Source organism: Ursus americanus, chromosome 19 (assembly GCF_024610735.1).
Source record: "Ursus americanus isolate L20-20 chromosome 19, mUrsAme1.1.p, whole genome shotgun sequence".
Classification (NCBI taxonomy): domain Eukaryota; kingdom Metazoa; phylum Chordata; class Mammalia; order Carnivora; family Ursidae; genus Ursus; species Ursus americanus.
This window is the reverse complement of record NC_142145.1, coordinates 13,191,609-13,209,010: the sequence shown is the minus strand read 5'-3', so window position 1 is coordinate 13,209,010 and position 17,402 is coordinate 13,191,609. Positions and strand designations below refer to the sequence as shown.

At 37.0% G+C, this 17,402-nt stretch overlaps 1 protein-coding gene across 1 annotated transcript in view; it reads left to right on the top strand.

Annotated features, from left to right (window-relative positions):
• The window catches only part of PHLPP1 (PH domain and leucine rich repeat protein phosphatase 1), a 205,262-nt gene that overhangs the window by 102,651 nt on the left and 85,209 nt on the right, over nt 1–17,402 (top strand). Inside the window, exons 2-3 of the mRNA XM_045790230.2 lie at nt 851–1,047; nt 7,931–8,056. Of these exons, the coding sequence (XP_045646186.2) occupies nt 851–1,047; nt 7,931–8,056 (323 nt within the window). The remainder of the gene's footprint in view (nt 1–850; nt 1,048–7,930; nt 8,057–17,402) is intronic.

The following is a 17,402-nucleotide window of genomic DNA, read 5'->3' as shown; positions in this document are numbered from 1 at the left end:
TCTTTCCCAGCACTTTGTCTCTGTGTCTCAGTGCCTCTCTCTCTGTCTCTGTGTTCCCTCCATGAGTCACACGCACGACCACACACCATCCTTCCTAGACTGGTGTTAAGTCTATCTTTGAGGACTTAACCTATCATTATAGAGTAGCATTTTCTTATTAGAAAAGTCATTTTTTGTCTCCTTAATAGTGAATGTACATTGAGTAACTGTAGGAGGAAGAATATCAGCAGTTAATTCCATTAAAACTGATTAGTTTCATTAAATGCTAGATCTTGAATGTTATTTTCCTCTCAGTGTACTTAACTGTAGCCATTTATAAAAATCTTGAAGTCATCCCTTCTTTAAATGTAAAAAACAAAAATGTGAAGGATATAGAAGGAAATAAAACTTGGGTTATAACAGAGGACTTAAAATGGTCTTTTCCGAAGGTTTTAAGGGAAAAGCTTTTCTTCACCTAAAATTAAAATGTGTCTGTGGAGTAGATCTGGTAGTTCTTAACCATAATTGTATTATTGTGGATTTCAGTCTCTCAATTGTAAATAAGATTGTTGCCTAATAATTCTCTGTTGCCCTGGTAGTTTATCTGGTAGGCCAATGAGTTGAAAAAAAGCCCAATTCTAGGGCACCTGGGTGGCTCAGTCAGTTAAGCGTCTGCCTTCGGCTCAGGTCATGATTCTGGGGTCCTGGGATTGAGTCCTATATCAGGCTCCCTGCTCAGTGGGGAGTCTGTTTTTCTCCCTCTCACTCTGCTACTCCCCCCTCTTCTGTCAAATAAATAAATAAAATCTTATAAATAAATTTAAAAAGCCCAGTTTCTTTGGACTAAAATGTTTGCTTGTGTTTGTTTCAGGAAAACCTCACAGCACCGGTAGCTCTGAACGGATTCAGCTCTCAGGAATGTATAATGTCCGTAAAGGCAAAATGCAGTTGCCAGTAAACCGATGGACCAGACGCCAAGTCATCCTTTGTGGGACCTGCCTAATAGTATCATCTGTGAAAGACAGCTTGACTGGAAAGATGCATGTTCTGCCACTAATTGGTGGAAAAGTAAGTTTAAAATGAACAAAATACTCACAGGTTTCCCAGTATCATTAAGCTTACTTTGAGCCATTTCTGTAATATGGGGTCCATGGTTTTCACTCATCTAAGGTTTAATTCAGTTCCTGTTGGGCTCTACCAGTGGGCATTGTTGGATGGTGGAGCTGTGGAAGATAACGATGCCGTTGGCCCACGTGTGGCCCCAGTGATCATCACTTTATTAGTACGTGCATCTTACTGACAGGCCTGAAAACAGAGCAACTAAAATTCAGTATTATATTTTAGGCTGTAGATGATAAATTATTCTTTATGAGTAGACATCTCTTGATACGTTGAGTATATATTGTGTAGTATAGTATAACGATCCTGAAGTCCATGGCTTTAGGACCATTCAAGCATGCTTACCAAAAGTTAGACTCTCTCTTGCATGAGTCTTGGATCCAACTTTGGCTTACCTGTCTCTCTTTGTGTAGTGACCAGCGAAGTTAACAGTTTTTTTGTTTTTGTTTTTTTTTAAGATTTTATTTATTTGAGAGAGGAAGAGGGAGCATGAACAGCGGGAGGGGCAGAGAGAGAGGGAGAAACAGACTCCTTGCTGAGCTTGGAGCCCAACAACAGTGCAGGGCTCATCCCAGGACCCTGGGATCATGACCTGAGCTGAAGGCAGAAGCTTAACCAACTCAGCCACCCAGGCGCCCCAAAGTTAACATTTTTTTGTTTATCACTTCAGCCAGTCATAATTTTTGAACCTGAAATGTTAACTTGTTTCAGAGAAAAGCTGTGATATGGCTGATAGATATTACCAACATTACTAGCTGCTTTTCTTTGGGCATGATAATTATTTTATTCCTATCGTTTATGAAATAGAAAGAACCAGATTGCTTGGGAAAATGTTACATTCTTTTTTTGCCAGATCGATTTATTAATACCCAAGTGTTGGTGGGAGTATCATTACCATAATTATATGTTAGTATTTCCCAATTTTTAAATGATAAGATAATCTCTTAATAAATGGGAAGGCAAATTTGGATGAAGAAGAGGGTTTTTGAAAATTGGGGGCATATTAAGCAAATATTTTCTTTACCATTTCCTGAATAGGCATGGGAAAGAAGGCAGAACATGGAGGATATAAATAGAGGAGGCGAAAAAACAAATTTTGTTAAAGTGAACTTTTTAAAATTGGCAAATGTTTGATCTGCTGGTTCCAGGGATTAGAAATGAAGGTAAAATCAGATCTGTGTGGTAGCAAATGGCTTTGTTATTCACCTGCTGTGTAGCAAATTCATTCTTCATTCATAATTTAAATTAGTCTTTCCTTATACAAATAGCCCCTGTCAGTTCCCCCACACACGCCTCTGCTATTCATTCTAATCCTGAAAAGACTAATACTTGATCATTTAAAAAAATTTTGGCCAGGCTGCCAGGTATATTTAGATCTAGTTCAGTCACCTATTTTGCAACCATTACTTAACCCTTGTCTGAGCATCAAGGAATTAGTGGTATCTTATTACTGAAGATTTTGTCCTCTGGATTGAATTCTGAAAAATTAGTCATCATTATTACTGCCATAGGTCATCATTAAAAATGCATATTTAATGTTTGATGCCCTGTTAGGTCAACAGTCTGTTTCTTTCTTCTCTGTGATGGTAGACATTTGCTTAGGCAAATTTAATACAGCTATTTATTAAATAACCTCTGTGGGGAAGCCACTTTGCTTGGTGTCCCAGAAATACCAAGGTGGGTAAGTCATCATCCCTGCCTTTGAATTGCTTATAATTTACTATGCAGAGATGAAGGATGGGCACATCAATATCTGCTCTAAGAGAGATGCAGAAAAGTGGTGCAGGAGATGAGTGGAAGGAGAGATTACATTTTCTTGTGGGGAATCAGGGAATTTTGTAATGAAGGAGGTAGCAATTACAATAAAACTTGAAGGGTGAAAAATCTCTTGACATATGAAGGAGATGGTCAGGAAGATTATTGTGCTCAGAGAAGCAGAGGCAGGAAAGCAGTGGAATGTTCAGATAAGGTCAGAAGATCGAGTTATAATTAGCATTTTCATTCAGAGCTAGAGACTTGCCTTGTTTCCCAGGCCTATTATTGGATGGATTTCTACCATTGAATAAATTGAAATGGCTTCCTTTTCTCACAGACAGACCTTGTAAAACCTGTTTTACACTATGCCTTTAAAAATAATTGAGTATGTTGAAAAACAGTCTTTTAAAACCTGTTGACCGAGTTAGGGAAAAATAATTCACTCTTTGCAATCTGAGTTTTCATTAATGTTTATCTATTCCTTTTTTCATTCTGTTTCATTCTGTTAAAGGAAAAACTAAGAGTACATGGAAGGTTTTTGTTTTTTAAAATATGTATGAAGAAGAGCTAGAAATGAAGTATAAGATAGATTGGCCATACCGTAGCAGTAATTGCTGATAATCAAATCTGACGCATCACTTGAGCGTGATCATTTAGTTTACATTTTCAAATGTTGCATTCCAACTATGAAGTTAAATAAAGCACTCTTAAAATTGAATTGTTGGGGAACATTATTTAATAGATAAGTTTCTATTCATTGTTCAAGTATTACGTTATTTAATTTATCCTTTGGAATTTAATATAGATTTTTAGATATAATATTTTAATATTTTACTTGATAGTTGCTAAATTATGATGCATAATACGTTGAGTAACCATTAACCTACTACTCAGTTTAGGAATTATGGCAGTATCAGTGCCAGTGTTTCTGCCTGTGTTCTCTTTACATCTGTCCTGTTGCCTCCCCAATCCCAAAGGTATCCACCCATTGTCCTAGAATGTATATTCATCATTTTCTTTTTTGAAAAAAGTTTAATCATGTAACTGTGTTTTGCTTGTTTTTGATCTGAATAAAAATGGTATTGTACTATGTGTGGGCTTCTGTGATTGAATTTATCCACTCAGTATTAGGTTGTTTATAATAAGATTCTATGTTGCTTGCTGTGTGTGGTTTTCATTTCTGTATTTTTCCCTCTGTAGATGTTCTAAATTCTCATAATTTCTTAAGTAATTTTCCTGTTGATGAACATTTGGGTTGCTTCTAGTTTTTTGTTATAATAAATAATGCTGCTGAAATAGTTTTATATTGATATGCCTCCTGGTATAGAAGTAGATTTTCTAGGGCAGTAGTTCTCAACTAGAGTTACATTTGGTAATATGTACAAGTGTTTTGATTGTGAAATTATTGAACAGTCAACAGATCAGCTAAATTATTCTATAGTAACAAATCCCCCCCAGATGTCAGTGATTTAACATAACTGCTTTCTCTCATTCCCCTAAATGTCCACTGTGGATTGGTGGAGATTTCTTTTTTCACATAACTGTCCAGGGACCCAGCCTGATGGAGACTCTGCTCTCTTAAAACATTTGGAACATGCAGCCTTCTTTTGGTGCTTAGGCATGGAAAGAGATAGCAGGAGAGTCATGAACTGGCTCTTGTATATTTGGGTGTAGAAGTGACCCCTGTCACTTCTGCTCAAGGGGTCACTTCTCATGGCTCATTGGCCAGAACTAATCACATGACTTCACCTTAATTGCAGAAGGTCTGGAAAATGTAGAAAGTAGATACTATTGGCATTTATGGGGCAGGGGCTCAGAGAATAAAATGTCATGCAAAGTATTAAACAGTACTGTACCATGTACAGTGAACTGTTTAATTCAAAATCCTGGGGCGCCTGGGTGGCTCAGTCATTAAGCGTCTGCCTTCGGCTCAGGGCGTGATCCCGGAGTCCTGGGATCGAGCCCCACATCAGGCTCCTCTGCTGGGAGCCTGCTTCTTCCTCTCCCACTCCCCCTGCCTGTGTTCCCTCTATCGCTGGCTGTCTCTCTGTCAAATAAATAAATAAAATCTTTAAAAAAAAATCAAAATCCTATAATAAACGACCTCCTTGAGAAATGCTGCTCTTAGATACATACTTAGGAATGCCGTTACTAGGCTATAGGACATATATGCACGTGCTACAAGATGATATCAAATTGTTTTCTAAAGTCAGTGCACCATTTTACACTCACATCAGTGTACAAGTGTTCCTTTTTCTCTGCATCTTCACCAAACTTTATTGAGGTATAATTGACATACAATAAACTGCGTATTTTGATAATAATTTGATAACAGTATAGATAGCCAAATACACCCATTAAACCATCACCATAATGAAGAAAAATGATCATATCACCCTCAAAGGTTTCCTTTTGCTCCTTCGTACCCCTTTCCTCCCACTCTTTTCCTCTCACTTTTTCCTATCCTCCAGAAATCACTGGCCTGATTGCTGTTAATATTGATTAGTTTAAATGGCATTTAAAAAAATTACAATTTCTCTTTAGTGTGTAGAAATGCAGCTATCTTTTGAGTATTGATTTTATATCTAGGCACCTTGGTAAATTTTCTTATTTATTCTAATGTCTATAGATTGTTTGGACTTTACTATGTAGCTAATCATGTAATATTTAAGTAATGACAATTTTCTTCCTTCCTGAATACATTTTTGTGTCTTATTGTAATGGCCAGAACTCTAATATAGTATTGAGTATACTGTAAGATCTCAGGGATCTTAAAGAGAGTGGTATATCATCATTAACACGAAGTTTGCCTTAGATGTTTGATAAATACCCTTTGCCAGCTAAGACAAAGTTGTTATTTGTGTTCTTAGTTTGCTAGGAGTTTTATCATGAATGATGAATGAGTGGTGAATGTTACCAGATGCTTTTTCTGCAGCCGTGGCCATGATCATATGGTTTTTTTCTTTAACCTATTAATGTGATTAAAGATTTTATATGTTAAACCGTCTTGCCTTTCTCTGAGGTAAATCCAATTTGTTCTTGATATGTAGTTCTTTTTAAATTTAAATTCAATTAATTAACATATAAGGTATTATTTGTTTCAGGGGTATAGGTCTCTGATTCATCAGTCTCATATAATATGCAGTGCTCATTACAACACATACCCTGCCCAATGTCCATCACCCAGGTATCCCAATCCCCCACCCCCTTTCCCTCAAGCAACCCTCAGTTTGTTTCCTAAGATTAAGAGTCAAAAGATTGTATTTATTTGTTTGAGAGAGCACAAGCAGGGGAAGAGGCAGAGGGAGAGGGAGAAGCAGACTCCCCACTGAGCAAGGAGCCTGACTCGGGACTCAATTCCAGGACCCTGAGATTGTGACCTGAGCTGAAGGCAGACACTTAACCAACTGAGCCACCCAGGTGCCCCTTGATGTATAGTGGGTTCTTTTGTATTTCTGGATTTTACATGTCTGTATTTTTTTTCTGTATTTCTGGATTCTGATGCAACATTTTGTTCAAGATAAGTGTTCATAATTGAGACTGGCCTATAATTTTCCTTTCTGTTACTGCTCTGATCTGTTTTTGGTTGTAAAATAGGTTGAGGTATTTTTCTTCATTTTTTTTTTTTTTTTTGGTGGATGAGTTTGCACAAGTTTGGAATGATCTGTTTCTTTGAATTTTGGTAAAATTCATCTCTAAAACCATATGGGCCTGGTATTTCTTGAGAAAAAAACTTTTAATATTCAGTTTCTTAAATGATTATAGGACTATGTAGGCCTTCTGTTTTTTTTCTTGATTTAGTGTTAGTAAAATATATTTTCTTATTTTGCCACAAAATTGTTTATAATGTTCTTTTAGGTCTCTGCTTAATCTGTAGTCCTGTCTCTTTTTTCATTATTAATGGTATTTACTATCTGTCTAAAATTAATATCGTTGACCAATATCAATTCACATTTGATTTTGTTAGCCTTTTCAAAGAACCTTTGTTTTGTTAATGTTCATGTTCTGTTGTATATTTGGTTTTCATTTCATTAATTACTGCTTTTTATTATCAACTTTATTCTACTTTGAGTTTATTCAGTTTTTGGTATGGTATTTTTTCCCCTAAGTTCTTGAGACACGTATCAATAAAAACAGTTCTCTGCCTTCTCTTCTGAGTATTTAAAATTACAAATTTTCCCCTATGTACTGCTTTTGTTGTATTCCATAAATTTTGATATGTAGTACTTTCTTAATGGTTTAGTTCTAAGAATATCTAAATTTCTAATATTCTTTTTTACTGTTTACTGTTTAGAAGTGTTACCAGTTTTCTAAGTGTACTTGGATTTTAATTGATTTTTTATAATTGACATCTAACTTTTAAGTGCATTTTGGTCCTAGAACATAGTCTGTGATACTCATCTTTTTGAAAACTTTTTACACTTTCCTTGTGACTTGTGATCATTTTTGTAAATGAGGCATAGGGTTTGTGTAATATGTTACTTTCTTATCTGGACTTTTCCTCCTTAGGAAGAATTTACTGGGAGTGGAAATTTGATTTGACCCTTTCGCTGCCTAATTAGGGCTTGAAGGACTAATTAGGACTCTTGGTAGAGTTTTATTTCATGTTAATCTCAATTTCATGTTAAATTTTTAAAAACTTATTTTACGTGCTTGAAGACCTTTTTTAAAATGTAATTCAGAGTAATACAAAAGTCCCTTAAAGTAAAAAATTTACCTGGAATAAAAATCCTTAAGTAAAATATTAAGTACAACTCTGCCCAAAGGAAGGAAGAACCTCAGCACCCTATTGTGACGGTAGAGAAAGATAAGGAAGGGAGTCTGTTCCAATTTAAACAGGAAGAAAAGAATTTCACTCTTGTGGGGGAAATCTAAAGAAGATAAAACTCCCCATTTTCAATTTCCTTGTAATTCAAATTGGTTAGTCAGACTCGGGAACTTTAACACATTTTAAGTATTAAGAGGAACATATATAGGGAAAGATGCAAATCCGTGCAGGCTCACTGGGCCAAGGTATGGTTAGTGAACTATGTAAATGGTCTGCTTTCCTGACTCGTTTTTGTCTCTGTTTTTTTAGGTAGAAGAAGTGAAAAAGCACCAGCACTGTTTAGCATTTAGCTCCTCTGGACCCCAAAGCCAGACTTACTACATTTGTTTTGATACATTCACAGAGTATTTAAGGTGGCTTCGACAAGTCTCCAAGGTAAGTGCTTACCCAAGAATATTGTTCAGCTTCTAGCTGGCTCAAGAGTTCCTCTCTGCTTTACCCAGTTCCAGAATGTAGTATTATACTTTTTTTTTCCCCCCAGATACTGCTAGTAGTTTGCAACTTTTAGTTTTGTGAAAGCTCATTTTGGCTGAAAAGTAGCTAATTAGAAATTTTTTAAGTGTGTTTCATTTGTTAGGTTTTGTTTATCCTAAGGGGGGGGGGAGAATTCAGTGGGTAGACAGGCATTACTATCTTAATGTGATAGATAAGGAACATAGGCTAAGAATATTTAAGGGACTGGCCCAGGGTAGGACAACTGCAAAACCACAAAATACCCAGAGAATTGTTACAAATTTCCCCTCTTCCTCTATTTTTTCATGTAAGTGGTTTAATCTGTGCCATCTCCTTTTCACTTGTTCAACTTCTGCCTTTCGAATGGCTTACTTTCTTTTCACATCTTCGTTATTTTGACCATTTTATAGTGCCCTAATGAAATAAGATCACCATGACCTATGAAACAGTATACCTCTGTGTGTGTGTGTGTGTGTGTGTGTGTGTGTGTGTGTAATGGAAGCTAGAATATCATGATGAATAAGATAAATAAAAGTTGATATTTCAGGTACCGTGCATGAAGATGATTTTACATCACATTTACAGAATTGTGTGTAAAATGGGTGGATTGTAGTACTTTGTGCCTTGGTTTTGGGTGTGTTTATGAAATGATGAAACCTCCCTTGGGTGTAGAAGCATTACTTTGGAATTTGCTTTCATATTTTTGAATTTATAATCCACTGTGCCATCCAAGTTCAATATGATTCAGACTGCTGTATGATGTAATTATTTATCAAGTGAATGAATAGGGAATAGCTTCGTAAAACAGTTAATAGAAGATTCGAGAATAAGCGTCTACAAAGACTTTTTGAAATACTGGCTACACTTGAATTATCAGGTAAAAACTGTGTACTCTGAAGATGCCATACACTTAAGAACACTAGTTTCCCCTCCTTTCAGAGAAGCAGCAATGGGCAGAATTTGGATTGATAGGACTCAGAAGATTTCTCCTAACCTGGTAGGCAAGTGGAAGGGCAGCACCCTGCTAGAGAAAATGGGAAAGATGACACATTTCCTGCAGACATGCATGTAGAGTTAATGTGGTATTAGAGGCAATAAGTACATCTATCTAGTTGTTTTAAAATTACTTTTGTGGTTGCAAATTCGAGGAGACAAGTATTAAAGAATATTGTGCTTTTATATTTAAGTCTTTGCTTGGGTTCAAGGCAATAAGTCAACAGCCTACACTCTGCTTCATTCAGAGTAAAATGCCAAAATGTGGTCAGAGTGCATTAAATTTCTTTCTATACGGAGAGATTGATTTTTTTAAATAAACTTTTTGTTTTGGAATAATTTTTCTATTTACACAAAAGTTGTAAAGATAGTACAGGGAGTTTCCATGTAGCCCCACCCAGTTTCCCAAACATCTTCCATTACCATGATAGATTTGCCAAAACTAAGAAACCGATATTAACACATTACTCTGAACTAAACTCCAAAATTTATTTGGATTTTACTAGTTTTTCCATTAATGTCTTCTTTCTGTCCCAGGGTTTAACCCAGGGTACCGCATAGCATTTGTCTGTCACGTCTCCTTTGTCTCCTCTGGTCTCTGACAGTTTTTCAGTCTTCCTGTGTTTTTTTTATGACCTTGACAGTTGAAGAGTATTTGTCAGGTATTTTATAAAATGTCCTGTATGGAGATGTTTTGATCTTTTAAATCAGATGCAGCATCATAGCTGCTTTGCATTCTTTTTGGAACACGTCAGAGGTATAAATTCTTAAACATGGATAAAGATGTAGATAAACATAAATTATCAAGCTTACCAATGACAGATTGTTTTGATTGAAGCAATAATAACAGATTAATGGGTATTGCGTTTAATAGTCTTGTATGTTAAACATCCACACAATTGATAATTCTCTGTTCTAAAGCTAGCAAGCATTTATTAAGCACCTTCTGTATGTTAAGTGTGTATTCTATGTACTGGGATATAGCAAAGAACAAGTCTAATTCCCCTCTCTTGGGAGCACTTACTTTGGGGAAACAGATGATAAATAATTAAACACCCAAAGAAAACATCAAATAATCACAGTGCTGTAATACAAGTTATAATGACAGAGAATAACGGAGGAGGAATAACTCTTTCTGAGGGGACATTTAAACTGGAACTTCAGGGAAAGAAGTATCTAGTTATTTGAAGATGTCATGGGAGGAGTTTTCCAGGCATTCTGAGAAGATAGTGTGAGAGTGCTAAGACTGAAACAAGGGATGTGAAGTCAGGGAAGACAGGGGTCTTATGCTACAGAACAGGGTAAAGAGTCTGGATTCTATTACTGGCATAATGGGAAGCCATTAAAAGACTTCTCTTCCAGAAAGTTACATGATCTGACATTGGTGTGTGGAGGACAAGAAGGGAAGCAGGGGCGTCTGACTGGCAGGAGGCTCTTGTTGTATATTCCAGGCAAGAGGTGAGAGGAGAAACGGAGAGAAGTGCTGATAGATGTGTTTTGGGATGTGATTTGAAGATTGAGTGACAAGATTACTGATAATTACATAGCAAGCATGAGGAAAAGGTCAGAATAAAAAATGGCTTCTAGGTTCTTGCTTTGAATGAGGATGTAAATTGTAGCCTCAGAAGCCATAGCGCTAATTAGAGTTTTTATATTGACACCTTTAAAACAATGGCAAAATACAGTTTTTAACTTCAAAGAGTTAGTTTCTAGAGAGACAGCAAAGAGGTGAGGAAGAAGAGGTAGATTATGAAATGTCTCTTTAATGGGGTGTGGAAATTGTTGATTTCTAATTTGCTGTTGGTGATCATAAAGGTCAAGTGTTAGCTTGCCTAGTGCTCTTCACTGTTGCTGGTTGGTTGATATGCCATCTCCATGGTCTAATAGGATAGTGTATCTGGAATGAGGCTGTCTGAGTATCCAAACCATGAACGGATTCAGGTACCAGGCCACTCAGTAGGTGAAGGGGGAGGGTGAGAGGAGAATTGTGACATAGGCGAAGGTGATGGTGGCAGGGGGGAGGAGTGTTGGTGTGAGTTTCCTGTCCACTGGTTATTGTATTGCCATTAGAAAGTGTTTGTTGTGTAACGCAGCTGCAATCAGAAGATCATTCACACGCATCTACGTTCCCAGCAGACTGCAGCTCAGGTTTCCCACAGGTGTGGGTGGGTGCTTCCAGGAGGAAATTTAAGCTAATCACCTTAAATTACTAGTATTAATAAGTAGTTAACTAGTAGTTGGCTGGTATTAGTGAGAATGAATTTGAATTAGAACCTTAACCTCCTTTCCCTTCAGAAAGGCTCTGAATGTTTGGAGAAGCCAAATAGTGTGGAGTAAAGAGTTTGGGTTTCAAATTAAGGCAGACAGATTCAACCGTTCACTGGCCCTGACACTGTGTCGAAGCTTCTACATTTTAGGCCTTTTCATTTGGTAAAGGGAATAGTAATGGTACTTACCTCCTAGGGCTTATGTCAAATATGCACTTGATAGACTTATCCTGGCACATAATAGGTTCTAACTCTCTCTGTGTGTGTGTGTGTGTGCGTGTGAGAGAGAGAGAGAGAGAGAGAGGTGTGTGTGTGTGTGAGAGAGAGAGAATGAGAATGACTAAATAAATACATAAGTAAAACAATTTTATGACCATATCATTCCTGCTGTTACCACTGATTGGCCAGATGATCTTTTTAAAGTATTATCTGTTTTTATGTTTATTTTTAGCAGATAAAGACACACATATGCTTGGTTTATCCCACAAAGGAACTTTTGCTGTTCTTAACAGACACAGTAGGCTTTTGGGGTAACATAATTAGGGATGGCAGGTACTGGGGAGAAAGATTTCTTCCTGCAAAGTCAGGGGTCAGGGACAGAGGGCAGAAGCAGAACATCTTAGTAAATGCATGTTTTAGACACCGTGTCTTTCCTTTCTCCATCCTTAAAAACCAGATACACATTTTAAAAGTTTTTAGCAATTGTTATGGTTAGTGAATTAAACGAGAAATGAGTTGTAAGGTGCTGGTTGAAGAGGTTAGATATTTTAGAAGAAATCAGTGTGAGAGCCCCCTAATTGGATATGAATCCCGTATAAAACAGCCATGCTCTTTAAACTTCCTTTCATAAGGGTAGTCCTGTGATCATATCTTTTTCTTTAATCCAGCATCCTGGGAGAGTAGGTGGGGGCAACCAGAAAGAGGATGATGAGAAGCTCGGTCCCCTGGGGAGTATGTGCTTGTGGGAAGTTTGGAGTGGCCAAAGCTGACTCTTATAAGCCACTTGTACTTCCAGCTTCCGTTTCCACTGTCTCTGTTCTTCCGCATGTCTGTAGGCATTAGGAAGTTATACAGTTCAGTCGTTCAGGGTTACTGTGGAAACTTTCTTTTTCTTTTCTTATTGAGAAACACAACATTCACAGAATGGATTGTCTATACATCCTAATGCTTATTTTTTAAAAAAATTTCCCTCTTTTTTGCATTATCTTTTCATCTTTTTTTAAAATTTAAATTCAAATTATTAACATACAGTGTATTATTGGTTTCAGAGGGAGAGGTCAGTGATTCATCAGTCTTACATAATACCCAGTGCTCATTACATCACATTCCCTCCTTGATGTCCATCACCTGTTACCCCATCCTGCCACCCTTCTCCCCTCCAACAACCCTTAGTTTGTTTCCTGTAGTTAAGAGTCTCTTATGGTTTGTCTCTCTCTCTGATTTCATCTTGTTTTATTTTTCCCTCTCTGCCCTATGATCCTCTGTTTTGTTTCTTAAATTCCGCATATGAGTGAGATCATATGACAATTGTCTTTCTGATTGACTTATTTTGCTTAGCAATAATACCCTCTAGTTCCATCCATGTTGTTGCAAATGGCAAGATTTCATTTCTTTGATGGTTGCGTATACTCTGTTGTATATATGCCGCTTCTGTATCCATTCATCTGTCCTACGTCCTAATGTTTAAATGAGATTCATATTGATGAGGATCTGAAGGAAAATTAAAAACAAAAAGAAATATCTGAGTTTCTGATTTTTAACGACCATCCCCTCTCTTTGTAGGAGGACAAAGAGAACCAATTCTGATGATTTTTAAATTAAAATGAATTGAATAATTAATTCAAAAGGAAAATCTTTCATTTTCACTTTATGCTTCTGGATCTTAACTAAAAGAGAAGTGTTAATCTTCTAATTTGTTTCATTTGATTTTGGGAAAATTTATAAAAGGTTATTAGTTAGATATGTTCTATCAAGATAGGCCTTTATATACTTATTATTTAAAAAATTTAATTCTAGCACTTAGTATTGCTTGCAAAAATAATACCCAAGGCAGTGCCTTTGGAGTTTTTGTTTTGGGTGGGTGTTAGTGGTGGATACTGTGAAGGAAACAGCTCCTTTGGGAGGATTACGATATTGATTGTAAAGTCATCCCTAAAATATTAATGCACGACATGCTTTAAAAATTCAGTAAACATCCTAACGTATTCAGTGTAAAAAAGGGCTCTGTTTGCTCACCATGGGTACATGCCTTTAGCATGTTTTCCAAGTGATGGGAGAAAGGGTAGGAGTGGTAGGGAGAGAAGAGGAATTTAGGGGAGAGCTCCTGTCGAACACACGAGTGACATTATAGAAACGCTGACCTTGATGTCCATCTTTGTGGCCCACTTTTTGGAGTGCATTAGTTTTAGACATGCTGATTAATCCCGTGAATTCTTTTCAGAGTTAGTCTTTATGCGAATCTATAGCCTCAGCATACTTAATTTTTGATTAAGCCTTAGTTACTTCTCCAGCACTGTATTGTCCCACTTTAAAAGTCTGTTTCTTTATTTCAGGGAAGATTTAAAAATGGGGGATTCAGATCACGAGTTGGGTGTTGTACATGAATGTGCTTTTAACTTTTTATTATGGAAAATGTCAAATATTTAGAAGTGGACATAATAGTACACTAACAGCCACATACCTGTGACCCAGCTTCTACAGTTACCAACTGTGAGCAGTTGTGTTACACGTGTATGTTATCTGGCGCATCGTGACACTTTCACACCCCATTAGGCAGCATAGCTCGTGCACGTGTCTCTCTGCTTGTTGATGAGGGGCTGACATGCTGGCAGTTTCCAATGGCTGTAGCTATCTTAGTGGCTCTCTCTCCTTCCTTTCTTCTAGTATTAACTGTAGTATTTTATTCTAGGCCTCTTGTTTTTTGTTTTGTTGTGATTTTGTTTTGTTTTGTTTTTGTCACTGCAATGAACTTTTTGGTTGCCTTGATATATTGGGTTCACTCTTCATATGCATAGTGTAGACAAGTCAGGGCCACATTGAGTGCTGAATTAAAGATCACATGAAGTAATGAGTAAATATCACCCCTTTAAATAAGAATGATGTGTATGGTGAGTCACAAATGAACTTTTGCTTTCACGTGCTTAAAAAGAGTGTTTTCTTGGTCCAGATTTCACTCCAAGAACACTTCACTAACTACTTGAGTCCAGTCATTCTAATGTAATAGGATCAAGGTTTCCAACATATGAAGAATTGTGTCATTAGGTATAGTTGCAAGGAACCCTTCAAGATTACCTAGTCATCTTTTACACATTGTTTGCCTTTTAATTTGAAGTGTATATTAGGGCGTATGCTGCTTTTTGTCAGCATGATTTGAAATTTGTCTTTTAGGGATTGTGCTGTAGTTGCTTACGTTGGGATTATAATGGTAAGAGGCTTTGCTCTCAGTATGTTTCTGCTAAGAAGTCCAGGTGATTTTTTTTGTTATTGTTGTTTGTTTTTTTTAGAAACCTTCACTTCACATTCATACCCATTTTTTAGGTAGCAAATTAAGGGCCATTTGACCAAGGACAGTCTAGCAGATCTGTGGTGGAAGCTTAAGTGAAACCTCGTGACATGGATTTTAGGATTTTAGCTTATAATACATCACTCCATCCCAAGGAGATTGTTCCTGTACTAACTCTGTAGTGAAGATGTGAGAAAAGTTTGGAAATCCAATGTATGAGCTGTTTGGATACAGGAAGATTTTAAGGAGGTAATGGGCAAATTGAGTTCTGAAGGATGAATAGGAGTTCACCGCAAAGACAAGAGGGGAAGACATTTCAAGGAGAGGTGTAAAGTATGTACAAAGGCACAGCTGTGTAAAATGTGAAAATATAGTCGTATCGCAGATGTCTGAGCAGTGTGAGAAAAAAAAATAGAAGCTAGATAAAGTTTAAAAAGTGCTGGCCTGTCTAGATTATTTCCTGCTAGTTCCATGTCATTTCCTGGGGGAAATTTGATTATAAGTTACCAAATACGATAACTAACTTTCCAACACAGTAATGGATTTGTTACATAAAAGTTATGGAATCTTTCCTTATTATGGATATGAGCAACAGTTTATGAAATTAGGGAATTTAGGAATTCTGCTTTGAATTTAAGCTAAAGATGAAATATTTTGGATTGCATTAAATTTTGTTTTTGTAATACATAAAACTGTGATTAACTTAGTAAAAATATTAAAATGATCTCTTTGTGGTTATAATTATGCTTCATCTTATTTCCACATTGCTAATCCTGTCTATTCTTTTTTTCCTGTGGCAACTATTGGTTCTGAAATCCTAGTTAACATATTCTTAAAGAAGGGTTTTTTCCTTGAATTCCGAGTCATTTCGGTTTAAAGCCATTTAATTTTATATTCTCCCAAAGTTTTATAATCCAATTTTATACAAGTAAAAAAATACCTAGTTTGCTTACCATTCCCTAACAAAAGAGGCATGCTTTTGTGAAATGCTGCCGGCTTGTACATTTACTGGGTTAAACTGACCCCCTGTGTTTCCATCTTCCCTCCCTAGGTCTTCTCACCCCCTCCCCTTTCTTCTGCACTTTGTTGGAGTTACTACAGAGTTGGGGAGGGAGGGAGGGAAGAGAGAAGACTAATTCCATCCTTTCTTTATGCTGGGCACTCTTCTAGGCTCAACTTCTAGGTCAGGGTCTCAGCAAAGGGAAGAAATGTGTTCCTCATTTGAATTTTACCTGTATATTGTTATTACCTTTAATAAAATACATTCTCGGTGTATTTTTTATTTTTTCTTTTGTGCCAAGCACACTTCTAGGTGCTTCATAGCAGCCCTCTAAGCATTCATTACAACTCTAGACGTCAGGCTTTACGGCAGAAGAGGGTAGTAACTCTGGAGGGGATACTGTCGCATCTCCGTTTTGCAGCTGAGGGAACTGAGGTACGGGGTATCCAGCCCTGCTTTATGCAGGAAGTTCTGCTACCTTGCTCTCTTTTTTCTTTAATTGTACTTCCAATGTTTAACAGTGGCCTTCGGGGACAAAACAAACCAAGACTCAAATAACAACTGAAATTTACTGAAAATGTCAAAGGGAAGTACTTCACATACACAGTTGTCAGCAGCACCCAGGCAGCTCAGTGGTAGAGTACGAGGGGGTTTGTCACACCGTCTGTTGTGTGGGGTACGCTGCTAGGGACGTGAGCATGGCCACCGTGCACCGATCGTCCGTCTTCTTAAGTGATGACCAAGATGTTTTTAAGACATCTGAGGTGCTTCCTGAGTCATCCAAGGCAGATTAAATTGATGTTATTGTTGAGGGGACTGCTGTTGTCTAATTCTTCAGAAACTGGTCAAGTATTGCTATCTCAGGAATTTACCATATATGACTATCCACATCTCGGTATCTGGTCATGTTAATATTATGAAGTTAAGTCATTTTAATCTGAGTATTTAGACCAATGGAAAATATATATATATTTATTTATTGGGAGTTTAGTTTCCATGATCTATTTGCTTATCTTGAAAGATCCCAATATTTGTAACCCAGAGTATTGCATTTCCTACATCTACTCTGAAGAATTAAGTTCTTCTACCCACTGGTCCGATTTATAATTTCATAAAGGAAGGAATCACAGAATAATTGGAAAAATGTCAATGACCTCTCTGTGTCTAACATTCTGGACCTTGTATGTTAGACTTGGAACTTAAAATACAAAACAAATAGCTCATTTCTAATAGAAGAATCATTTAAGTATACATTTATATCACTTCTTTTACCAGAAAGCTGGAATTTAAGTGTGTGTGTGTGTGTGTGTGTGTGTGTGTGTGTGTGTGTGGTTGGCCATCTTTTCCCTTCCCTGTGGTCAGGGAGATGTCACTTTCTCAGGTGACCACTGTCTAAAGGGACTGTTTATACCTAGTTTGCCAATAAGGAAATGAGGAAGGAACTCTGAGTTCAGATTTGATCTCCGCCCAAGCCGAGCTCTGTTTTTCTGTTGTTACTCAGAAACA